The sequence below is a fragment of the Pyxicephalus adspersus genome, chromosome Z (assembly GCF_032062135.1).
Source record: "Pyxicephalus adspersus chromosome Z, UCB_Pads_2.0, whole genome shotgun sequence".
Lineage (NCBI taxonomy): Eukaryota > Metazoa > Chordata > Amphibia > Anura > Pyxicephalidae > Pyxicephalus > Pyxicephalus adspersus.
This window is the reverse complement of record NC_092871.1, coordinates 81,825,836-81,851,825: the sequence shown is the minus strand read 5'-3', so window position 1 is coordinate 81,851,825 and position 25,990 is coordinate 81,825,836. Positions and strand designations below refer to the sequence as shown.

The 25,990-nt window shown below is 41.4% G+C and overlaps 1 protein-coding gene across 1 annotated transcript; it reads right to left on the bottom strand.

Moving 5' to 3' along the window:
- Nucleotides 1–10,343: 10,343 nt before the first annotated feature.
- LOC140343362 (ficolin-2-like) lies at nt 10,344–25,093 on the bottom strand. The gene is made up of 8 exons (XM_072430018.1): nt 24,667–25,093; nt 22,349–22,462; nt 19,713–19,766; nt 17,045–17,083; nt 16,354–16,481; nt 15,709–15,838; nt 15,006–15,140; nt 10,344–10,648 (listed from the first exon to the last, which is right to left on the bottom strand). Exons 1-8 carry the CDS (start codon nt 24,734–24,736, stop codon nt 10,404–10,406), a joined length of 915 nt encoding a protein of 304 aa, XP_072286119.1. The 5' UTR covers nt 24,737–25,093; the 3' UTR covers nt 10,344–10,403.
- Nucleotides 25,094–25,990: the final 897 nt, after the last annotated feature.

The following is a 25,990-nucleotide window of genomic DNA, read 5'->3' as shown; positions in this document are numbered from 1 at the left end:
GCTCATGTATGAACAGGATAGTTCCCATCCAGTTCAAAACTTTATGATGTCCCCTAGTGGTCAGGTCCAGTATAGGAATAGTAAATCGCCCACCCATTTATGACATAACTAATTCCCATCCAGTACAAAGACCTTATGATGCCCCCTAGTGGTCAGGTCCAGTATTTGGATAGGAAAAAGCTCATTCTTATACAGTTAGGTCCATCAATATTTGGACAGACACAGCTTTTTTCTAATTTTGGTTCTGTACATTACCACAATTAATTTTAAATGAAACATCTCTGAGGCAGTTGAACTGCAGACTTTCAGCTTTATTTCAGTGGGTTGAACAAAATGATTGCATAAAAATGTGACGAACTAAAGCCTTTTTTTACCCAATCACTTCATTTCAGGGGCTGAAAAGTAATTGTACAAATGTCTCAAAGCCTATTTCATGGGCTGGTGTGGGCAATTCCTTCGTTATGTTGTCCTCAGCAACGCCAAAAGACCTGGACGTCCACGGAAGACAACAGTGGTGGATAATGGCAGAATCATTTCTATGGTGAAGAGAAACCCCTTCACAACAGCCAACCAAGTGAACAACACTCTCTAGGAAGTAGGCGTATCGATATCCAAGTCTACCATAAAGAGAAGACTGCATGAAAGTAAATACAGAGGGTGCACTGCAAGGTGCTAGACACTCAGAAGCCTCAAGAATAGAAAGGCTAGATTGAACTGTGCTCAAAAACATCTAAAAATACCAGCACAGTTCTGGAAAAACATTCTTTGGACAGATGAAACCAAAATCAACCTTTACCAGAATGATGGCAAGAAAAAAGTATGGAGAAGGCGTGGAACATATCATAATCCAAAGCATACATCATCTGTAAAACATGGCGGAGGTAGTGTGATTGCTTGGGCGTGCATGGCTGCCATGGCACTGGGACACTAGTGTTTATCCCTGATTTGACACAGGACAGAAGCAGCCAAATGAATTCTGAGGTGTTCGAAACATACTGTCTGCTCAAATCCAGCTAAATACAGTCACATTGATTGGGAGGCGTTTCATAATACAGATGGACAATGACCCAAAACATAGAGCCAAAGCAACCCAGGAGTTTATTAAAGCAAAGAAGTGGATTATTCTTCAATGGCCAAGTCAGTCACCTGAACCCAAATGAGCATACAATTCACTTGTTGAAGACTAAATTTCAGACACAAAGGCCCACAAACACACAGCAACTGAAAGCCGCTGCAGTAAAGGCCTGGCACAGCATTAAAAAGGAGGAAACCCAGCATCTGGTGATGTCCATTAGGGATGAGCGAGCAAGATTTGTTAGTTGTCCATGTTGTGTTCTGTGTGAAGGATAGAAGCAGGGAGAGACCTGGATTGTGACAGGGACAGGTTAGGAGCCCTAGTCCTGGGGACAGGTTAGTATATATACAGATATAGCAGTTTTTGATGCTACCTGTTCCTATGTACCAAAAAAGCCAGTTTGCTACAAATAACTTTTTGTCCTACTCTCAAAAAAATAGATATTTCAGTGTTTGATACTTGTTCCTATTTACCAAAGAAACCGTTTGGTACAGGTGCATTTTTGCCCGAATAAGATGAGCAGTAGACGCAGGGGAACGCAGGGCATTGCGCAACCTGCCACATCTGGCAGGGGGATTACTCCCCGGGAGTCGGCCACTGTAGGACAGCAGCAGCAGCAAACTGTTGGAGGCAGCAGCACAAGTGGTCAAACAGGTCTGAGATTTGTGCAGAGCACCAGTACTCTGGTAGATGTATTGAGAGGGTGGAATACAATCATACAGCCACGTCATGTGGAGAGTATTGTGGACTGGGTCTCAGGGGCCTCAAGTGCAGCAGGTTCTTCTTCTGCAGCAGCAACAGCAACCAGCACAGCCGTGACAGGAACAAAGACAGGAGTTAGCGTGGCTAATGTGCCTGTACCTCCCGATGACTCTGCCTTGTTGTTTGACGGACAGCCTGAGGATCTGTCATTGCAAATTTCAGAGCAGGAGGAAGACTTTGAGACCCTTGGAGAGTGTGGTCAGCATCTGCTGGGCGAGGGTTCTGGATCAGTGGCTGCATTTGCAGAGGTTGGCTTAGATGAAAATGAGGATGATGATGACCGTGATGTCACCTGGGAACCACTGGTGTGTGTAAGGGCTAGCAGCAGTTCCGAAACAGACGTAGAGGAAAGGCAGCAGCAACAGACTGGGGATGGAAGGGGCCGCCAATCTGCCTCATGTGAGTCCCAAAGAAGAGACAGAGGAGAGGGCACAAGCAGAGGAACAGTCAGAGAGCATGTGACCGTGGGGGAGATAGAGCTGAAGCAGACGCAGAAAGTATCAGCTTCTGCTCACAGGTTTTGTGGTGTTAGATGACATTTGTTGCCGCAAGATGGGTACTCCAGTGACCCCTTCAGCTCCCCTAGCTCCCGGACCCTTGAGCCCACTCCACGGGAGTTCTGCACAAGGCATCAGGCTATGGGCCCAACCAACAAAAGAGTCATCAAACTCAATTCACATCTAGCCAAACTATTGTCCTTGCAGCTACTGCCGTACAGCATTGTGGACTCTGCTCCCTTGCAGGACCTGATAACCTGTGCCAAGCGGCGGTGTAAAATACCAAGCAGGCATTACTTCTCCCGCACAGCTGTTCCCACTTTATATGCACATGTAATGGAAAACTTCTCCCGGGCATTGGCATTCTCAGTGTCTAGCCAAATCCACGTCTCCATGGACAGCTGGAAAACCAGGCATGGGGCGTTACCTTTCCTTTACCGCTCACTGGGTGGCCTTGGATAGCTCAGTGGGCAGTAGTCTGCAAGAGGCATAACAGCACCTAGTATCCCCCGCCAAGAGTGTGGTGGGAAAGCATGGGCCACCTCAGTCCGCTTCCTTCTCCTCCTCCTGCGTTCCTTCTACCGTCAACCCCTCTCTTTTTGACACTCCTCCTGAAAGACCTGCAACGGAGGGCAATGTGGTTATGCAGGCACGCCACTACGGCTCCCTCAAGCACACGTATTGCCAGGCAGTGCTGAAACTGGTTTACTTGGGGGAGAAAAGTCACACCGCCAGAGAACTCTTGTCCGCTGTGCACAGAGAGGTTGAGGCCTGGCCGACTCCCTCCCAGCTCACAACAGTCAACGTAGTGTGCAACAATGAGGCCAACCTTGTGGACGCGCTGCGCATGGGGCCCATAACACATGTGCCCTGCTTTGCACACGTACTGAACCTGGTGGTGCAGAAGTTCCTCTGCACGTACCCAGGACTGCAGGACCTCCTAGACAGGCTCGCTCCATCTGCAGCCATGTACGCCGATCCCCTACTGCCGCCGTGGTGCTTAGCAAGATCTAGCGCCAACAGAGGCTGCCACTGCATAGACTGATTTGTGACACTGTGACTAGATGGAACTCCACCCTGCACATGCTCCAGCATCTGTGTGAGCAAAAGCTAGCCATCCGATACTTGGTCAGCGTGGTGCATGAAGGCAGGGGGGCCCTTGGTAAAGCTACACAACTGTGCTATTTTACCAGTGACCAGTGGCTGAAGATGGAGACACTGTGCAAGGTAATGGCCCCCTTTGAGCAGGCCACAAATGTTGTGAGTCGGGAGAGGTCAGGCTGGAACGATGTCATACCCATCATCTTTCTGCTTGATAATACCCTGTTTGGCCTGATGGAAAGTGGCGATGGGAGAGGAGGGGAACAAATAGGGGAGGAAGATGAGGGTGACATTATACTCCATAGCGCACAGCCTGCATTAGGAGGAGCAAGAAGGGACACTGGCCAGCATCAGGATTTTCAAGAGGAAGAGGAGGAGGAAGATGATATGATGAGGGAGACCATGTTGGGGCTGCTGGACAGGACCCGTCCAACCCATATTTGTGCTGTCACGCCCCAGGCTTTGTGTGGGCAATGGAACAACAGGAACTGCTGCAGCTTGAAGAGGAGGAGGTGGGTGATGAGGAGGAAGATGTTTTGGCACCTACTGAGGGACAGGAGGAGGATGAGCCCAGGGAACCCCTCTTTCATATGTGTGTCCTTATGTTGTGATGCCTACGGAGGGACCCCCGCATTTGCAGCTTTAAAAAAAAGGATGATTACTGGGTGGCCACCCTTCTTGATCACAGCTACAAAGAAAATGTCACAGTTTCTACCCAGCCCAGAGAAAGAGAAAGAAAAGGTGACCGCCTGAGCAGAATACTATAAGACCGGCTGTGTGAGGAGTTCCGCGCACCACATTCCACACAGGGAGCTCAGGCAGACACTGCCTCCACTGCATCCTCCTCTAGCGGCAGCAGCAGTGGCAGCAGGCTGCACACACCGAAAAGTCTAGGTCAAGGCAGGGGGGAATTTCTGGAAGCCTGGCGAAACCTGATGCGGCCACCTCAAACAAGTGAAGTGCAGGGGCATAACCATTGAGAACGGATGAAGCATATGGTGCATGATTACATTGGCTCTTTTCGGGCTGGTGGTGGTGTTGATGACAGCAGTTATGAGGAGGATTCCTGTCCTGACAGTAGTGACGTCAATAATTTTGTCGTCAACAGGCTTGAAATCTGCCTGCGGTTGGCACAGTATGCCATCAAGCTTCTTTCGCGCCCGGCATCCAGTGTCCTGCCTGAAAAAAGCATCAGTGCCGCTGGCTGAGTGGTCACGGACAACCGATCACAACTGTCGCTGGAAAATCTAATCGCCTCACCTTTTTGAAAATGAACGAAAGGTGGGTTACTAACAACTATCATATCCCCACTGCAGATGTCACTGATTGACTGACACAAGGACTCACTAGGCCAACCAAGATGTACTCCATTCAGTAAAACTGTATTACACACTTCTGAGTGGCATTGACGATGCACTACACCCAGCTCTCCATAACACTTACCAATGCGGTCTCCCTGGCTATAGCTGACCAGAGGCCACACACTGCTACTGCTCTCACTGACCCAGGCTCCGTCTCTGGTCCTCCATCCTTTTGCCTAATTTCACAGCGCTACTTCTCCACAACTTTATGGGTGGCATTCCTAACACATGTCATCCAGGTCATGATGCCAGCTAGCAATTAATATTAATAATAAACAGGATTTATATCGCGTAAACAAATTAGGCAGCTATATATATTAAATAGGGGTGCGTACATTAAATAGCAACATTGTCTTCTGCTGTTTTGACAGCAGAGACTGTTGCTAGTGGGTTGAGTTCACCCTTTCTCAATGTCCTAATGTTTATACTGCCTTCTGGACGCAGTCCATCATGCAAAAATCCTATTTGCCTGCTGTCATTTTACCTGCCATTTTCTGGAAAACCACAAAGTCTTTTGGAACAAATTTGGTGGTTCTAACATGTATAGGGGCTTTGCTAATAATGTTTAATGTCGGCCAATTAACTTTATTGGAATCTGCGAAACCGGTTCGCTGAAATTTCACAGACCTATTGGAAGTTCGAGGAAATTTTCGCGAGACAGAGGTCTTCTCACACATCCGTAATACAGACTACAGGCTGGCATTGCCAGCAAAGGGTTTTCAACCAAGTATTAGAAATCTATTTTTAGCCTTCTAATTTGTCCAATTATTTTTGAGCCCCTGAAATGAAGTAATTGTCTAAAAAAAAAAAAAAAAACACATTTTTGTGCAATCGTTTTGTTCAACCCACTGAATTAAAGCTGAAAGTCTGCAGTTCAGCTGCATCGGAGTTGTTTCATTTAAAATTGTGGTAATGTACAGAACCAAAATTAGAAAAAAGTCCTCTCTGTCCAAATGTTTATGGACCTAACTGTATTACATGGCTAATTCCCACCTGATACAAGAACCTTATGATGCCTCTTGTGGTCAGGTTCAGCATTTGGATAGCAAATAGCTCACCCATATGTGACAATGCTAATTAGACAATTGCCTCAAAGGCTATTTCATGGGCTGGTGTGGGCAATTCCTTTGTTATGTCATTATCAATTAGGCAGATAAAAGGCCTGGAGTTTATTTGAGGTGTGAGTGCTTGTATGTGGAAGATTTTGCTGTGAATAAACAACATGCAGAGCTCTCTATGCAGGAAACAAGCCATCCTTAAGCTGTAAAAACAGAAAAAACCCATCGGAGAAATTGCTACAATGTTAGGAGTGGCAAAATCTACAGTTTGGTACATCATGAGAAAGAAACAAAGCACTGGTGAACTCAGCAACGCCAAAAGACCTGGACGTCCACGGAAGACAACAGTGGTGGATGATCGCAGAATCATTTCCATGGTGAAGAGAAACCCCTTCACAAAAGCCAACCAAGTGAACAACACTCTCCAGGAAGTAGGAGTATCAATATCCAAGCCAAATCCAAACATGGAGGAGGCAGTGTGATGGCTTGGGCGTGCATGGCTGCCATGGCACTGGGACACTAGTGTTTATCCATGATGTGACAGGACAGAAGCAGCCGAATTAATTCTGAGGTGTTCAGAGACGTACTGTCTGCTCAAATCCAGCTAAATGCAGTCACATTGATTGGGAGGCTGTCACTGTACTGCAAGGCAGGATGGTGGACCCTCTGTGTCACAAGCTCAGTTGGTAGAGACGTACACAAGGCGCAGAGCCTAAGCAGCTGCCCGGTCTTCACCAGAGCCTCTAGAGGTGAGGGTGTTGCGCTGCGGGCAACTGCCAGGTTGCGGCCCCCGTTCATGCAGAGGCAGGTGACTGCTGACAGGCAGAAACAGGACGTGGTACCAGGGCGAGGAGCAGAGTAGTGGAGGTTAAGCCAGTCGTCAGGGCAGGTAGTGATCAGGAGTAGTCAGGGTCAAGCCGAGATCAGTACACAAAGAATCGGGAGCAAGAGAATAACAAAACAGGAACCTGGAAGCAAAGCCAAAGGAACTCCTTGTTCAGGCAACTTCCTGTTGCCCTTCACTTCCTTTTAAGGAAGGGCAGGGCCTGTGATGAGTGGAGCCATGTGACCTGCTGAATCCTATCCTACCACCAGAGGGGGTCCAGGAGACTAGAGGTTGGTGGCGTTCACATCTCCACCAGCAGGGGGAGTGCATCAGCGAAACACTCTAGTCTTCTGAGGTAGTGGAGCGACTGACTGGGAGTCACATGACCTGGACCAGGAAGTGAGCTACAGAGATGATGCCTTAGCAGAGCTGGTGCTGGCAGCAGAGGAGTGTAAGGTGGGGTGACACTGAATAAGGCACAGATTCCCTGACAGAGGCATTTCATAATACAGATGGACAATGACCCAAAACATACATCCAAAGCAACCCAGGAGTTTAATAAAGCAAGGAAGTGGAATATTCTTGAATGGCCAAGTCAGTCACCTGATCTGAACCCAATTGAGCATGCATTTCACTTGTTGAAGACTAAACTTCAGACAGAAAGGCCCACAAACAAACAGCAACTGAAAGCCGCTGCAGTAAATGCCTGGCAGAGCATTAAAAAGGACGAAACCCGGCATCTGGTGATGTCCATGAGTTCAAGACTACAGGCTGTCATTACCAGCAAGGCTAATTCCCATCCAGTACAAGGACCTTATGATGCCCTCTAGTGATCAGGTCACACATATATGACATGGCTAACTCTCATCCGGCACAACAACCTTATTATGCCCCCTTGTCGTCAGGTCCAATATTTGAATAGGAAAACACCCACTCATATATTAGCAGGGTAATTCCCATCCAGTACAAGGACCTTATGATGCCCTCTAGTGGTCAGGTCCAGTATTTAGATGAATAATTTCAATCCAATAGGAAATACTGTACAGAACACTATGGAACATTGAACTTACGGACATATGTGGGGAGCCGTGTGTATCCCCGGAGTGACATCATCATGCCAGAACCCGTCCACTCCAAATACACAACCCGCCCACCGCCTTGAGCCTGCAATCTGTACAGTAGGCATGGTTCGTGGCTCTGGCCTTTTGGACCACCAAAATTTTCTGACCGCTGCTCTGACCTGGCTGACTGTGCTGCATCAAAGGGCCTGATATTTGCAGGCAGGAGGACCCAGTCCCAGAAAGATAAGTAAAGGCAAGGCAGGTGGCTGACCACGCTTCAGCCAGAAGGACCCGTCCCAGAAAGCTTCAGCAAGCTAGGTAAAAGCAGGGCCGTCCACACAATGCTTGGAGACTCAGAGACATTGGCCTCCACCACAGAACAGTCAGTGACTCCCCTCACATAGACAGACCAGGATAGGTTAAGTACACCGACCTCAGAAAAAGCTGCTAAGAACAAAAAAGCAATTACTGCCAAAATGTGCAACACGAGAAAAGTTGATACAGAAAAGAGACAATTTATTGAAAGATGGGACAGCAAAAATATGTTCATGCTTTACAAAGACAAGCATGTTCTTATTTCAGATCGTAGATAATGTACAAGGTAGGCATGTAATAATGTGTCTCAGGGTAAGGAAGGATCTATACTTCTACTAAGACTTGTATCCTAATAAAAAGTTCCACCCGCCACTTAGCCTGTGTTTTAGATTTCGGTCCCCTATGTCATTTGAGTTTGACACCCCTGATCCAAAGGGCTGATCCTTTTACTTGATTGGAACTAGTCGTAACTGATTGGAGTGGGGTAATATATGGTGTGATTGTGTAAGGCTACTATTACACAAGATTTACTGCGACCTTAGCCTTAGATTCACAAATTTTTCAAATGACAGATATCTTGTGAAAATCTTTGACAAAAACATTGAGAGCCCATTTACACCTGTATGCCATGTGCATTGTGGAAACGTGCATTATGCAATGCGTAAATATGTGTTCCATTATGGAAGCCCATTCAAATAAAAGAAATGCAGCTCAATGGTAGTACATTCTTCCCAACATATGTCCTTCCCAGCACTCCTTACAAATCAGGGACAATTGATAGGTATGAAGAGGGACAACCGCTCCAAATTAAGGGCAATTGGGAGATAGGATGAGGGATTGTGCCTTCAAATTTGGGGTTATTGGGAAGTATAAAGAGGGACAGTCCATCTAAATTGAGGACAGTTGGACATGAAGAAGGACATTCCCTCCAATTTTGGGGCACCTGGGAGGTAAAAAAAAGAGCACCATTGAAATTAAAGTCAACTGGGAAGTATAAAAAGAGTCCTTCCAAATTCATGGCTATTGGGAGGTATGAAGAGGGACATTCTCCCTGAATTCAGGAATCTTAGGAGGTATGAAGAAGGACAGTACTTCCAAAATAAATACAGTTTTGAGGTATGAGGAGCGACCTCGAAAATTTAGAACAATTGGGATGTATAAAGAGGGACATTTCCTCCAAATCTGTAAAAAATAAAGAGGTATGTAAAGAGACAGTTCCTCCAAATCGAGGGCTATATGGTTTGGATAAGAACAGTCCCCCTAAATTATGGACAATTGGGTGGTTTGAATAGGGACAGTTCTTCTAAATTGGGGACAGTTGGGTAGCAGTAGTAGAATTTGGGCCTGAGTCTGGGCTGTGCAAAGGTGTGGCATCAGTCTTGGTTCTGCAGAGGTGTGACCTGGGTCTTTGGTTCTACATATTCATATAACCTATGGGATATTTCAGACCTGCAGTTTGCTGCAGCATTCTCCCATGGGCTTAACCACAACTAGTTTTTGTTTGCAGCTGAGCAACAATATATTCTGACTGTGTGATTGTTGTTTAGGATTTGTACTGCAGTAGTAGCTGCATGCAAATGTGGTGATGTGATTTGTGATATATAATGCAATTTGCCTCTCCTGGCCACACACCAGCAGTTTGCTGTGCACCCAGGAACGAAGAACCACACAAATTTACACCACGGGTCAGAAAGGTGGTAAGTCTTGGATCTACACAATAATGGCCTGAGTCTTGGTATTTCAGAGATACAACTTTGTTTTGGTTCTTGGTCTGAGTCTTGGTTCTGCAGAATATGTCCCAAGGCTTGTTTCTTAAAAGGTTTGGCCTGTATCTTAGATCTGCAGAGGAGTACTCTGAGTGTTGGTTCTACAAAGTCTTGGCCTAAGTCTTGGATCTGCAGAAGAGTCACCTGAGTCTTGGTTCTGCAGAGATGGGGTCCAGGCCTGGGCTTTGCAGGGACATACCCCGAGGAGTACCCTGAGTGTTAGTTCTACAAAGTCTTCGCCTGAGCCTTGGTACTGCAGAGGCGTGACCCGAGTCTTGGTACTGTAGAGTTTTAATGTTTTTTTAAACTGGGGTTTCTGTACTAAGTGTGTCCAGGCTGTTGCTTACTAAAAATTTATTTTCAAAATTTTACATTTCCTTTTACATTATTTTGTTTTGGCAAAGTGCATTCGTGACCAAATTCTCCTTTGCAGTGTGATAATTCATGTTGTTAAGTTAAAAGCCTAAATTTACTAAAGAACCACTCTTGTTAAAAAATATAGGCTTACAAAGATTTGCAAATTTGGTATATTCTGTTTTTATTTACATTTTTTTTTTTTGCAGCTTCCCCACTTTTTGGAGTCACGAGACTGGCCTGATCTTCATTTCAGACATCTTGTAGGAATAATGAACGCCTTTTCCAGTATCCCAGTTGATACCGTCGGCATAGGAGTCATGTTGTCCCATCAGGTATAGCCCATTCAGGTTTGCTTGGTGACAGCTATTGTACCACCATCCTCCTTTATACAGGCTGGAACATTTGGCAGCACTAGAGTCATTGTCTTTGGTGGAGAATGGCATATTAGCATGGGTGGCCAAGGAGTTACCTAAAACAATGAATACATAAAATTAAATAAAAAATTACTTACTTAAAAAATGCACAATCATATGGGATTCTTTTGGGTCTATATATGAGGTTAATTAGACAAAAAGGGTCTCTAAATAGGTTAATAAAATCCTCCTCCCACAGCTCTTGATTGGACAGTAAATCTAGAAGCAGTACACAGTACACTGGTGAGTTAAAATCTCGGTCACTCTGCTCTGTTTCCTCCCAACATGATCTTTGTTGCCATATGAGTACTGCGGCCCTACTGATTGATCCCTTGTGATGCTTCCCCCAGTTTGGGCTCTGCTGTACATTTAATAGAAAGAGGCTGATACTGAATCAAAGGTACTAAGGGTCCTTATATTGTAAAACTATGTTTAATGATGTGTTAATGAATACAGAGATGCAGTGATTTGTCTTTTATAAAATGTGTTAGGTAGCCATTGTTGTCCACGGAATTAGTTGTCTGTTATTTTTATTTTATCACAGGCTCCAGGCTTCTGCTGACATTTAACAGGACTAAGAGCCAAATAGCATTAATATTATTATTAATAATATTAATTATAATAATAAACAGTATTTTAATAATGCCAACATATTACACAGTGTTTTGCATTAAAGATACAGATGCAGACAGTGACACAGGAGAAAGAGAGGACCCTGCCCCGAAGAGCTTACAGTCAAAGAGGTAGGGGAAGCAGCACACAATAGGAGAGGAGATATTAATTGGTGAGAAGTAGTGTTAAAAAAAAAGAAAAATTATGTTAAAATAATGTATTGAGTGTTTGTGTTTATTTAAATATATATATTTTTTTTTTTTACAGGTTATCCTACAATGACATGATATCTCTTACTCTGTAACACACTTTCCAGCACAGTAATATTCTGATACATTTGTTACATTTCTCTTTTATCCACTTCCAGAAAAATGTAACAGCTGTGACTGCAGGCGATCCCCGGGCACTAGAGGTTGAATGGGGACAAGTTTCCCCATTCATCACATCTAGTGCCCTGTGTTCTTGGATAGAGAAAATCTATCCAAGAACACATACTACTAGCAACAGCAATCAGGATTGCTGCTGCAGCCCTGTTGTATGTGTTCCCGGGTAGATCTTCTCTATCCAAGAACACAGGACTCCCTGTGTTCTTGGATAGGGAAACTTTATCCAAGAACACATACAACTAGTAAAGGGCTGCAAGAGCAATCTGATTGCTCTTGCAGCTCCTAATAGTTCCTAAAAATAACCCAAATTCTCTCACAATTGACTTCAATAGTGTTGGAATTCGGCATCTGATCACCCAAACAATATCTCACTATTCGATGGAATAGCTGTCGAATAGAATAGTGAGATATTCGGCCAACACTAGTAGTGAGGGTTTTAGGAAACAGAAGAAGACGGGTAGGCAAGTTTGAAAAGATGGGTTTTGAGCGTTCTTTTAAATGAGCAGAAAGTAGGAGCAAGTTGAATAGAACAAGGAGGACCATTACAGAGAGTTGGGGCAGCTCTAAAAAAAGTCTTGGGATTGTGCATGTGATGAGATTATGAGAGAGGAAGTCATTAGTAGGTCATTGGAGGAGGTCAGAAATATAAGTGGGAAAAGACCTGTGAAGTGGAATTTGAAGGCAAAGCACAGGAGCTTGAATTTGATTCTAAGGTGAAAAGGAAGCAATTGGAGAGAACTACAAAGAGATGCAGCAGAGGAGGAGCCGTGGGAAGGATGGATGAGTCTGGCTGCAGCATTCATAACACTGCCATATCCCAAAAAAATAAATATTGTCCGCTACTTGGTCCAATCCATGTGTATACTAAATTAAGTGCACTGAATCCAAATCTGAAGTCCAATTCTGTCTAGGACATTAGGATCTTAAGTTATTTATGAGTATAGATGCAATTAGCTACATTACCTCATTCCGCAGTTACTATGTAATCTCTATACATACAGTAACTAACTTTTGCCTCATAGTTCCATGACATTATGAAAACGTAGTTTTATGTTGCAACAACATACCCAATTACACATAATTCATCTGAGTACTTGTTCAATACACATGTACACTTCAGAAGTGTTTCAGGCACTTGCTTTTGCGTTTGTGGCTCTCCGCTGTCTCCCAATGCAGAAACCAGTAGTAGTCGCCCATCATGTTGGGGTTGCACCGGCCTTAATATCTTGTTTCCATAACAGAAATGTCTTGGTGGAACCTCTCCCCTTGTTCATCACTCACATCACACAAATTTTGTGGGAAGAAGTCCAGATGGGAATGTAAGAAATGAATTTTAAGTGACATTCGGCAGCAAAGTTAATGGTATGCTGTTAGCATGTTGTTCAGCATGGTTTTCAGCTCGCTGGTTGCCCAGAAAGTTTTGTACAACTAGCACAAATGAATCCCAAGCAGCAAGTGGGTTGAGTTTGCCTCTGAATGTGACATCACTCATCAAATTGCAGATTTGAGGACCAACAAAAATTACTGCTTTAAGTTTAGCATCTGTTATAACTTTTCCAAACTTGTCCTTCAGATACTGAAAACCCATACCTTCACAATCCATTGCAACAATGTTTTTCATTAATCCAAGTTTAATATGAAGTGGTGGAAGGTAAACTTTCTGTGGATCAATGAGTGATTTATGCTTCACTTTGTACTGGCCAACAGTGTGTTCAGGTCTGGGTGGCCATTCTTTCTCTTTGTAATGGTTGCTGTCATCACGACACACAGGAACAGAAAGCACATATATTTTGTATATCCCAATTGCAGGCCAAGAATGAGTGCCACCACCTTCAGGTCACCACAAACGTTCCACTTGTGTTCTGAATAGTTAATCAATTTCAAAATGACCTCCATGGATTCGTACGTCTCTTTCATTCCCTCGGCATGAGCAAGAGGAACAGAAGGTTTTTTGTTACCTTTATGCAGAAATACAGATTTCAAACTTGCTTTGCTCTATGAACAATCTCCACTGCTCTGGTATGTATTTCCAACCTAACCCCATCATCAGACCACTCACGTCGGTACAGAAGCAAATGTCTTTTCCAGCTTGTAATAACCTGCAAACTTTGTGTGACGATCACAGAAGTGTGAAGTTGTCGCTCAAATTCCACTCCTTTAATCTGGAGGCTAACAGTTCAGACTTCTCTTTTGACAAAGACAGGTCCCTTACTAGCTCATCTAAATCTGATTGGCTTATAAAATTTGGCTTACTCTTCAAATTGGGGTTCATAACATTCATTAACATGGACATCACCCTCCTGTTCCCCATCCGACATGTCACTGTCAGTAACAACAGATGTAGGATGGACTGGCACTGGATTCCCTGCATCATGTGGCACAGGCTTCAGAGCAGATTCACAATCAGGATAGACATTTTTTGACTTCTTGGAAAACCCAGCAATTTTACTCATACAGAAGTTGCAATCCGAGTGATGGACTTTTGGCTCACACCAAACCATAGGCACAGCAAAAGGCATTTTATTCATTTTCCCATTCAACCATTGTGTTAGGCCAATATAACACACCTGACAGCAGATATGAGGTACCCAGCTTTTATCCTGATCTTCAATTTCACATCCAAAGTAATACTTGTAAGCAAATCTCACCCTATGTCTAATCTAACTAATCTTACCCTAATCTCATTATGGCTAGCTGTACTATCCAATAAAATGGTTTCGCACTAGAGACAAGCCCTTGGTCCATCCTGCCCAACATACCTATTTCTGACCTCAGCTCACTGACTTGCCCAGCCACTGCTGGAACATGCATGCCACCAGGGGACGTGATTCAGCTGAGGCAGCAGCAGGCATAGTGGTAGCTGCAACTGTTATAATGTTCCCATGTAAAAATACTTTACCCAATTACCAAGCTATGCCATTTAACCTAAAATCTGTACATAATAGGCAAATTCTGAGTTCAGATTTGGATCAAGCACACTTAATATCATGTAAATCACATTTGTTATTCCTAGTAGCAAAATAGTTGTTGTGCAGTGTAATAGATTGTAGAGGAGAGAGTCGGGTTAGTGGAATACCAGAGAGGAGGAGGTTACAGCAGTCCAAATGAGAGATAATAGGAGTAAGTACAAGGAGTTTTGGTGGTCTCAGGGGACAGGTAGGGGGGGATTTTGGAGATGTTGCGTAGGTGAAAGTGAAAGGACCTGGAAATGTTCTGAATATGGGGGTAAATGAGAGGACAGAACCGAAGGTGACACCAAGACAATGTGCCTTAAAGGAGAGACGAATAAGAGGGATTTTAACAGTTAGAAGTATGTTGAGGGGGAGATTTGGAATTTGAGGGGGAGAGATTGTGAGTTCTGTTTTATCCAGGTTGAGAAAAGTATTCCTGGAACAGCCAGCTAACAAGGTCTTACCTGCAGTGCCCTCTGTGAATGCTCCAAGCAACAATTTATACTTCTCAGTCTCTCCTAGAATTTGGAAGGATACATATTTGGCAAAATGCTTTACGTTGTCAAAGGTGAGTAGATCAATACGTAATTCCCAGGTCCCTGTGAAGAGATCTGCTGTTATGATATATTTTGGCAAACAATTACCTTTTCTATATCTTTCGGCTCGTCAACAAAATGTAAAAACACAGGAGAAATACACTGTTTGTAAAAAAAATTCACATGCTCTAACATTTTGTTGGACGACCTTTTGCTCTGATTACAGAACGCATTCACTGGTCACATGGTTTCAATAAACATATGCAATGTCACATTTATTTTCTTTTCAGAGTTGCATTCTTGTTTAGCCAATATCTTGATGATGATGTGCCAGTGATGATGGGAGTTGGAGTTCTGCATAAAGTCTTCTGCAGCTCATCCAAAAGAATCTCAATGGGGTTTAGGTCTGGATTCTGTGGTGGTCAATTCATGTGTGAAAATGATGTTTTCTGTTCCCTGAACCACTCTTTCTCCATTTGTCACGCTAATGCTAGAATGCAGACTCATGCACTAGCACACATACTGTATCCCAGGACTTGCTTATTGAAGCAACTTCTGATGTCTATGTATTTTGGTAAATGTCTGCAGTGAAGAGATAAAGAAGGATAAAAGAAGCCCCCTGGCTTGTTACCTGACGATGTCAGCATATGAAGATTGTCATTGCCCAACCAGAACTCGGTCAAACGGCTCCCGAAACCCTTCTTGTAAGAATTCCAGTCACGGAAAAAATCAACGGAACCATCATAACGTCTCTGGAAAACCTAGTCACACAAAAAGTTATTACGGCCGTGTTTATTATCCCCGACCTTCAGTAAAAATGGAGTTCTTCAAGATTTTCGGGGACATAGCCATGATCAAGAAAAGCATGATTAATCTTCACTTTAGAAATTCAGGGTTAATTGCTGATTTAATTACCTATTTGAATTAAAGAGGAACTGAATTCTGTAGCGGGAAGTTAAAAAAAAACTAGTTACCAGTATTACATGTTGTGGGGCTTTCTGCAGTTGATCTTTTACAGGTACTGACTTTTCATGTCTTGTTCTGTACCGCGTCTCAATATAGTGATAGCCGTCTTGGATTAGACAGGGCTTTGCTTCCTCATGTAACAGCCTCCAGCAAGGAGGCAAATGGGCAACACAGTAGAGATATAACCAACTCCTTTTTTAGATACCCCAAAAAACAGACATTGACACAGGACGTAGGCACAGAAGGAGTCCTTGGGTGCACTCACATACCATGCAGTTTTAATTTTTGTTTTATTTTTCTTATTACTTACAATCCAGCCTCCTCCATCACTATGCATATCACATAGCACTTTAATGGGCGTCTGGCCATCTGGGTATATGGTGTACCAATCACTTAACGTAAATCCCTGCTTCAGAAGCTCCTTGCAGTTTTTTGCATCTGAGAGGTTAGAAAATATACAATATAAGTTTATATAATATAATAATACAAGACAATGGGCCCGATTTATTAAAGTAAACTTTTATCAGTAAAGCTGAGTTTTCCTAAAATTTGGAGTGGATCTGGCCCAGGATTGAAAACATTTGCTAACAAATAGCAAATGACTTTAAGAAATCCATGCCAGGTTTGCTTGATCACTCAGGTTTACTGATGAAATTGTATCCTCTTCAGTCTTTGGGGAGCTTTAATAAATCATGCCGAATACCTCAAACCACTAAGATTTACTTTTAGGTCACCTAACCATGGAATGTAAACACAAGAAGTCTTAAAGTTTAGTTTCCCCTGGATTGTAGATGTCACTTAGAACAGGGAGACAAAACTGATATTCCAGAAATATGTAAAACAGTTATTAGCTCATTGAAACATTTTTGTTACAGCATATTAGCAAAGAATCATTAAAAGAAATACAAAAACAGCAGGTAAAATGCTTGCTTTCATGCAGAAAACTTTGACATAGTCCGTAAGTCAGTGATGATCATCATTCTCATCAAAGCCAAACTTACCATTAAAATTTTCAAGTGATGCAGAGTTCCCTTTGACTCCTTTTTTAAAGCAAAAAAGAATATAACTGATTAGTTTGTACATATCATAATTTCTGTGTCACTATTTAAAACATGATTGTATATCAGGAAAGTCACACATGTCAAATTTGTTACCATGATTTTACATGTTGAGTGATATTTACACACCATTGTTTGTTAAAAGGCTCCAAACATAATGATTTTTACATTGACTAATTGCCCTTGAAGATCCCATATTTTTGAAGCAATTGTCTGTTTCTGTTGGTTTTGTATATGTTTATATTGAGTAATGAATTTTTTACACCACACAACATTAGCGCTACTGTTTGCCAAACCCCAATTTAAAAAAAAAATTCACATAACCCATATTTAAGTGAACACTAATAGCACATAAACCCATCTGCTTGGTAAAATTTAGAAATTAGGTTGTGTGAAAAAAAAAGATATGTCAACCCTTAAGGTTGCATGAGCCTATAAAATGGCAACAAACTATGCTACCCAAAATTGTCCATGGGCAAAGCTTTTGTAGCTTATAAAATGGGAGTTAGCCAACAATAATGGTCATAGAATGATTACTCTAATTAAAAAAGTGAATCATTTTACAATATACTAAAGCTATATAAGACAATAACAATCTTAGAATATAATAAAATCAAAATTCTTACAGGAAATGCAACGTGTGAAAATTGTGGTATCCTCCTACATTTGCAGACAGTGAAAAATTGCAAAATTTGCTTGCTAGTGAAGAAGTGACCCCTTATATTGTATGTCAGCCAAAAATTACCCTCTTACATTGGTCATTCTAGTTAAAAAATGTGCTTTCACTGAAGTTCTAGTAATATTTTGGGGCTATATAAATCCTTTTTATAATTATTATTATTACTTTTATTATTATTAATAATAATAATAATAATAATAATAATAGTGCAGCCATTCTCAGCCGGTGGTCTGTGGAACCCCAAGGTTTCCTCCAGAGGTTGAGCCTCAAACTGTGGCTAATTAACCTTCCATTTAATGATGCCTCCGTAATTTTGTAGCCAACAACACTTAGTAGAATCAGTTGCATAACTTATGATGTTTTTAGTTGTCTATTAAAAGGTGGCTTTCTTGCCACCACTGTATGTTGGCATTTTTTCCACTGGCCACCAATTTAAAAGGCTTTTCCCCCACTGATCCCCATCTGGTTTTAGTAGGCCTTGCCTGAGACCTTAAAAAGAAAGGTTGAGAAAGGCTGCTTTAGAGGAAATCTAAAGTTTGATAGGAGTCACAATGAGAATAGCTGTTGGAGTGTCACTTACGTCTACTGGGGCCACTGACATGACATCCAAGATAGTGGTGCCAAATGGCCATGTCAAGGTGTTCAGATGTGTACGTAGGGGTGGCTTTTAAATAATAAACACACAATTACCTAAATTCTATCAGAAAACATTAGTATATAATGAAATCAGGAATATTGTGATGTTTGTTCTTTATCTGTATGGAACAATAAGTAACAATCAATTGCATGTATTGTATATCCTTGTATGAGTAAATGTTTTATAGATACCATATATAAAATGATAATTGTCAACTGACAGTCTATGACTATTGTTTAATAGACATTATTTGCTTTATTAAACAAAAGCTTCATAAGATAAAAGTTAACCTCCCTAACGGTCTAATTCCGTGCAAATTTTCATGCAAAAATCGGTATAATTTTTTGCAAGGAAATGTATTTTTCCTTGTAGGCTATAATTCTTCGGCATAACTCACCAATATTTAATACATTTCATAAAAAGTCAAAAATTTTAAATAACAAAACACAAAAATCTGTTAAAAAGAAAATAAAAAAAATATTTAAACATGTAATGTAAGTGTACAGTAGCATTAATATATGAATATAATTATATATATTGCATGAATATTTCCTGGTATTGGGCTCAATACAGCTATTTTGAATTTAATCCAATACAAAATAAATTAATTTTTCTGGCCGATCTGCCCACCAGCACCTACGCATGCACTGACCTCACTAGGAAACACCGGAGATTGTCGCTGCATTCGCCGGCTGGGGATTGAGGAGGAAGGATGTGTCCCCAGGACCTGCGGGAACCAGGGCAAGGTAATTTTTTTTTTTTTTTAGTTTAAAGCAACCCTGACTGTGGATTACCACTATTTGCAGGTAAAATCCACCCCGAGTCACACTCGGGAGTACCGCTAGGGGGGGTTAAGGTTGGGTGATGGCTCAGGCAGCACGGTGGCTCAGTGTTTAGCACGGCTTTTGCAGTGCTGGGTCCCAGGTTTGGGTCGTAGCCAGGACACTATCTGCATGGAGTTTGCAGGTTCTCTCCATGCTTGAGTGGGTTTTTTCTTGGTACTCTGGTTTTCTACCAAAAACATGTATGGTTAAAAATTGGCTTCCCTCCAAAATTGTACTTAGACTGTAATAATGACATATTACTATGGTAGGGACATTAGATTGTGAGGTACTTTGAAGGACAGCTAGTGACATGACTATGGACTTTGTACAGTGCTGCGTAATAGGTCAGCACTATATAAATGCTGTGTGTATTAATAACGAAATGTGGTAAATACTGGAAACAGTTAAACCAGAAACCGTATTGCACAAGCAGCAGGGGTTACACTGTGGATGGACTGATGACTTACAAACCTTTTTCACCTGGAGGACCAGCTTTTCCTGCAGTCCCCTGACTTCCCTTTTCTCCTAAATAATAAAAGAATACAAAGAAAAATGTTACAGTTATAATTCGTTCTGAAACTGAATGCCATCAGAAAGTCCATATGTCATGGACTTTTACTTTACCATTGACATAGTTTCATGCCTTTTATATTTAATCTGCTTGAAGAATAACATCATCACCCTAAAATTAGATCACCTAATAGAAATTGTAAAAATTTGTACTCAAATTATTTTAATTCCTACCCGTCCTGCTTCCATGCCATAGCAATTTGTAGTTTTGAAGCGATCTGACAACTTTTTTGCCTCCGACATTATCAAGAGTGTCTTTTCCCTTTGTGTTTTGTTCTTCTCTTTGATGGCTTTTTTTGATAGTTCAGGACACAGTGATGATGTAAACGGCTGGAGGTTGGAGCAACAGTCCTCATGGGGGCAACAAGTTTTGGATTGCATGTTTCTCCAGCCAGTGGTCTTCAGTGGGGCAGGTGGGCATTAAACCTTTTTTTATCCAGGCACCATTTATTACAATTTCCTTTAGGTGGTGACAATGTTACTGCAACTTTTGGAGAAAAGGGACATATTTAGCAAAGCAGGCAAATTACCCACTTTTGCCCCCATTTGTTCTTGCCATATAAATTTACTGTTAGAAATAACAAAATGCAGGCCACCAATGTATAGCTCAGGACCCTTCAAGCTGAACTCAATGTCCAGGGAAAAGTTCAGTTAAGAAAAATCAAGATGTCCTTCATTATAATACATTAAAATCTTCCCATCACACTGAAGGGTAGAGTGGGAACCTTTCTGAGGGTATGGGACTGAGAATGGTGGGTCACCAATGGTGATGGAACTAACCTCATCCTAGGAAGGTTTTTTTTATTTTAGAACGGAAAACTTGGCAATTGTTCAGGGTCTTACTTTCTCCAGGGCTGTGCATTTGGGCCCTCCAAATGATATTTGCCTGGGAGCCCATTTTGTCTAAAACCATCCCTGTTCTGACTATTTTTTACCAGACCCTATACCCTCCACCTCCATTACCAACCCCCCCCCCCCCCCCCTTCATCTCTTGCAGTGAAACTGTATGACTTGCAGGTAAAGGTCTCAATCTATTTTTTCCATTTTACTCAGCTTCCACCCTATGCAGTGATTGCCCCTGTACAAAGCATTGGTCAGAGCACATCTGGAATATGCAGTCCAGTTTTGAACACTACAAAAAGGACATTGTGGAATCGGAGAGAGTGCAGAGAATGGCAACTAAACTAATAAAAGGAATGGAGGAGCTCAGCTCTGAGGAGAGATTAGCTGAACTGAATCTATTCCCCCTTGAGAAGAGACGTATAAGGGGGATATGATCAGCCTGTATAAATATATAAATGGTCCATATAGAGAACTCTCTTCCCAATTATTCACCTTGAGATCATTACAAAGAACAAGAGAGCACTCTTTGCGTCTGGAGGAAAAGAAGTTTAAGCTCAGGATAAGGAAGGGATTCTTCACCGGGAACATCCGATTGCCTCATGGAATCAGGAAGGAATTTTTTCCCCTATTTGAGCAAATTGTACCAGGGGTTTTTTGCCTTCCTCTGGACCAACTATGTCAATAGGGTTTTATATCTGGGATATGTTTATTTCCCTAGTGGTTGAACTTGATGGACTTATGTTTTTTTTAACCTAACCTACTATGTAACTATGGATGATACACATTTTTAGAATGTATTTCTTGCTTTGAATTCATTGTACAGCTTGTTATGCACAACTTATTCCTTTTGCTCAACTGCATTTGAAAAAAGGTTTATTATCTAAAATAATGTTTAAAGAGATTGTATTTTATCTTGCTTGGAATCAACCTTCAGTACAATGGCAATTTACAAAACAATATCATTTAGCAAACAAAATTGTCATTTGCTTAGGGATTACATCTACTTAATTATCTAATGCACATAGATTTTTATGTGCATACTTTTACTGAAGGCTTGTGTACACGGATGTCAATTTTAGAGGTAAATGTTTTTGGTATGCATTAAAAGCATGCTGACTCTGACTTGCCTTTATTTTTACATATATAAGAGGAAACAGTCTGGATACAAAATGCCAAAGTGTATCTAAACCCAAAACCTAAAAGTGGAGTAAGCTTACAATTCCACACATATGGTGGCTGCATTTTTTTTAATAGGGTTATTTTCTTTCTGTAAAGAAAAAAACCTATTGATCATGTCCATGCAACTATCTGTGCACTGAACTAGAATCTGTGGTGATTGTCCAGCACCCTACTTGTGCTACTTTTACCTTCTCTATACCAGACCATTCCTAATATTGATTACATGCATTAGCATCAGTAAGCTTTGTATGTATTTATAGTGAAAAACCTAAATGTACCCTCTACAGACTGCTAAGAACCTTTACATATTTCTACCAAGCTTTTGCATAAAACAGGGATTTTTGGCTTGCATATAGTGGATACATGTTCATGCTGGCCAGCTACCACAAACACAGGAAATCACAACTATAATGCGAATGTATGCTAAAATTTTGTAAGGGTGTATAGCAAGGTAAAGGGTGTTATATATATAATGTATTTTTTTATACAATATCATGCATTTATGTTTGACTTGCCTTTCATGCCAGCAGTTCCAGCTTCTCCTTTTTGCCCAGGAGATCCAGGAAGACCAGGACATCCTCTGAGAATAGTTAGTTTATCCGAGTCTCCAATTCCTATGACCTTTACATCTGGAAACAGAAGTGGGGACAGGATACAATAAAATGTGGTTTCCTCTGTTTTCAGTAAAGCGACAACTACAGCAGGCAAGAAATGCCAATAGAAGAACTCCAGCTGCAGAATAATATTTTAAACCTGGTAATACCTGAATCAAATTTCCAATTTGATCGAACAGTCCATTAGGAGTTTCATCATATCAACTATGAATCTAAAAATGATTTTTGATTTCTTGATTCATTAGAACTAATCAATATCACGTGTGGGATTGAAGGTTTAAAAAATGTCATCTCTTGTAGTATCTAAAGTTTTTTGAGATTCTGTAATCGATTTGTATTCAAAGTGGTGTCATCCATTTAAAATTGGAAATACAGTGGTACCTTGGTATAAGTCCTTAATCCGTTCCAGATCCTTGGACTTATACCAAAAAGCACTTATACTAATCAAATGTTCCCCATAAGAAATAAAAGGAAAATGATTAATCTGTTCTCATGAAAAAAAAAATCCTATTGTTATTGGCATATTATACATGAGGCTGTAAAAAATAACTTAAACACTGATTAATACTAAAATACATAAATACAAAAGCAGTTACATGAAATAAATGAAAATTTAACCTGACTTTAACTTGCTGAGAAGTCAAGTGCCTACTAAGATGGTGCTGAGAAGGGAGGAGGAGGAGATGTTATGTAATTCACAGGGAGTTATAGCGCTGGTTATTCACTGAATGGTAGCAACTGGCGTACTGACGCTCGTGGGCAGTCGTGGCTTTGTCTCCAGGGAGGTAAATAAGGGTAGACTCATTTTGACCCATACAAGTTCTAGAAAAAAGGTTGTATACCAAGCAAAGGTTGTATGTCCAAACAGGACTTATACCAAGTTGGACTTATTTCAAAGCAGACTTATACAAAGGTACCACTGTATATGAGAACAAATTTTACCCAACTCAGATTTTAGAATTGACTTAACTCTGATAGGCTAAATCCCCTTCAAACCTCTTAGTCATCTCACTGACTTCAGTAGTGAGAACTCTTACTGAACATTTACCTTCTACATCTTCCAACCATGAAGTCTTGGTTTTCATGTCGCTCTATCTAGTGTTTTGTCCGAAATTCTACTTGTAATGAAAATGTTTCCTGTATACACATTAATGTTTCTCAATCTTTTTCACCCTTTTAAGTCCTAGGAAGTCCCTGCCAACAATCACTGCATTAGCGCGGTGGTCATTGTGTCTCCTACATTGGTGGTCATTTGGAATAATGTATTTGAAATTGGCGGTCATTGTGAAAAAAACTTTGGTGGTCAATGAGAAGAATGACAGTTACTTTGGTGGTCAATGAGAAGATTGTCCCTTACATTGATAAACATTGTAAAGAATGTCTCTTACTTTGGTCGTCAGTGAGAAGAATTTCCCTTATATTGGTGAACATTGTAAAGAATGTCTCTTGCAATGGTCGTCAGTGAGAAGAATATCCCTTATATTGATGAACATTGTAAAGAATGTCTCTTACATTGGTCGTCAGTGAGAAGAATATCCCTTATATTGAATGTCTCTTACATTGGTCGTCAGTGAGAAGAATATCCCTTATATTGATGAACATTGTAAAGAATGTCTCTTACATTGGTCGTCAGTGAGAAGAACACTCCCTACATTGTTGGACACTGGGAAGAATGTCCCTACATTGGTGGTCAGTGAGAAGAATTTTCCTTACATTGGTGGTCAGTGAGAAGAACAGCCATTACATTGACGCTCATTGGAAAAAATGTCCATTACAATGGTGGTCATTGGAAAGAATGTCCCTTACATTAGCAGTCATCGGGAAGAATTTCCCTCTATGTTATAGCTAAAAAGTCAATGTCAATGGTTACATATATTTTAGGAAAAAAACCATTGAACCCTCATTGGAAAAGGCTGGTCTACACATAGCTCACCAACAAAACACAAAGTGATAGACAGTACTCTATCTCCATGCTGACGAGGTAAAAATGTCAACATACTATGCAGTCAGGTAGATTAAACAGGGCTTAATGTCCATCTATATTTTACCAAACTCAACCAAAGTCTATCCAGCTCCAAATTAATCCACCCAAGCAAGTAATCCTGCTTTCCAGGCAGCTCACCAATGGTAGCATGCATATTTTAGACAGAATGTAGATTGTTATAGAAATGATTATAAATATAAGGAAATGAACATGGCATTAGGTATGAAGGACTTACCTGGACAGGTATCATCAGCAAAACAGATGAAGGCCATTGCCCAGAGCATGATGACCAATGGTACCCACATGATTGCCTTGTGTGTTTCCTCCCTTCTTCTCTACTCTGATCTGCTCTGAAAACAAATAAAACAACTGCTGGCAGCCTAATTCTATTGTAACTCCTCCTATCCACACTCCTCCCTATGATGTAACAGAGAGGGATAGACTTGTGAAAAGGACAGAAAAGAAATTGTGCAACATTGGAATTTTGCACAAAATGTAGTATGTTTCAGCTTACCAACCCTTAGATGTGGTGACAGGAAGGGTATTATCTGTCAGGATCACTAGATACTGTACATTTGACCATCTAAAAACCAGGACCATAAAAATTGAAGGTATGGTGAATCCACCCTATCTAAGGAGTCATGCTTCTCTTTTATATATCCTCTTCACAAAAAAATGGAATATTATAGAGGCTGGAAGAAGGTTTAGAGCAATAGAGGTGTATATATTCACCCAAAGAGAAGGACAACTGAAGGATAGGATTTAAAACTGAGAGAACAGTCTAATTAAATCAGGGACAGTTGACTAAATTAGGGACAGCTGGGAGGATTGAAGATATAATGGGGTATATAAGATAACAGGGAAGTGGGGTCAGGATGCTAAGAGCAGGGGACTCTGATTTGAAGGTGAAACTCTGATGTGAAGGGGGATCCAGCATTGAGAGTGGGCTGTAAATGCTCAAAAATGCTGTCAAAAATTAGCACTGGGGTACAAAAAAAAATTATGCCCACTACATTGGACTTGCATTGACCTCTTCCATCCTCCTTGCTTTATATGAGTGTCACAGCCTCTTTAACTTATCCTCAGAACTTACCTGCTTCTGGTGTAAAAACTCTTCTTGTACTAGTTCTTTAGGGAGGTCACTTATTAAGGAGGTCACTTAAAGAACTTAGTTGTTTAAGGAGGTCTACATTCAACACAGATAGCTTGGGTGTTTTAGCTTTTGGATGGAAGGTGGTGTTGGGATCTTGTTAAAGTGGACCTGAACCTAAAATGTTAGGATTTTCTATGTTATAGGAGACATTTAGAAAAGTTACCTTTTTTGGGGGATCCGATGCACTTTCTGATATGTGAGTGTACCTTGAATCACATGTGTCAGACTGATACTCATTTACACCAGGGTCTTTGGCAACTTACCAAATTCTTGCCTTTTCCAGGCCACCTCTGGTCATAATTATACTTGATGGGATAGTCTTATGAACCTTTATGGGTACCAGTTTTACAAGAACCAATGCAAAGAGACAAAGCAATGCCATTTTATCTGTACAATCAAACCATTT

Excerpts from the sequence above, each read along its gene's own strand:
- LOC140343362 (XM_072430018.1), bottom strand. The coding sequence starts at position 24,736 with ATGTGGGTACCATTGGTCATCATGCTCTGGGCAATGGCCTTCATCTGT. Across the intron at positions 19,767-22,348 it reads TGGAACTGCTGGCATGAAAG|GAGAAAAGGGAAGTCAGGGG; the intron begins GCAAGTCAAACA and ends TTTATTATTTAG. Across the intron at positions 15,141-15,708 it reads TCATATGCTGACATCGTCAG|GGACCTGGGAATTACGTATT; the intron begins GTAACAAGCCAG and ends ATCTCTTCACAG.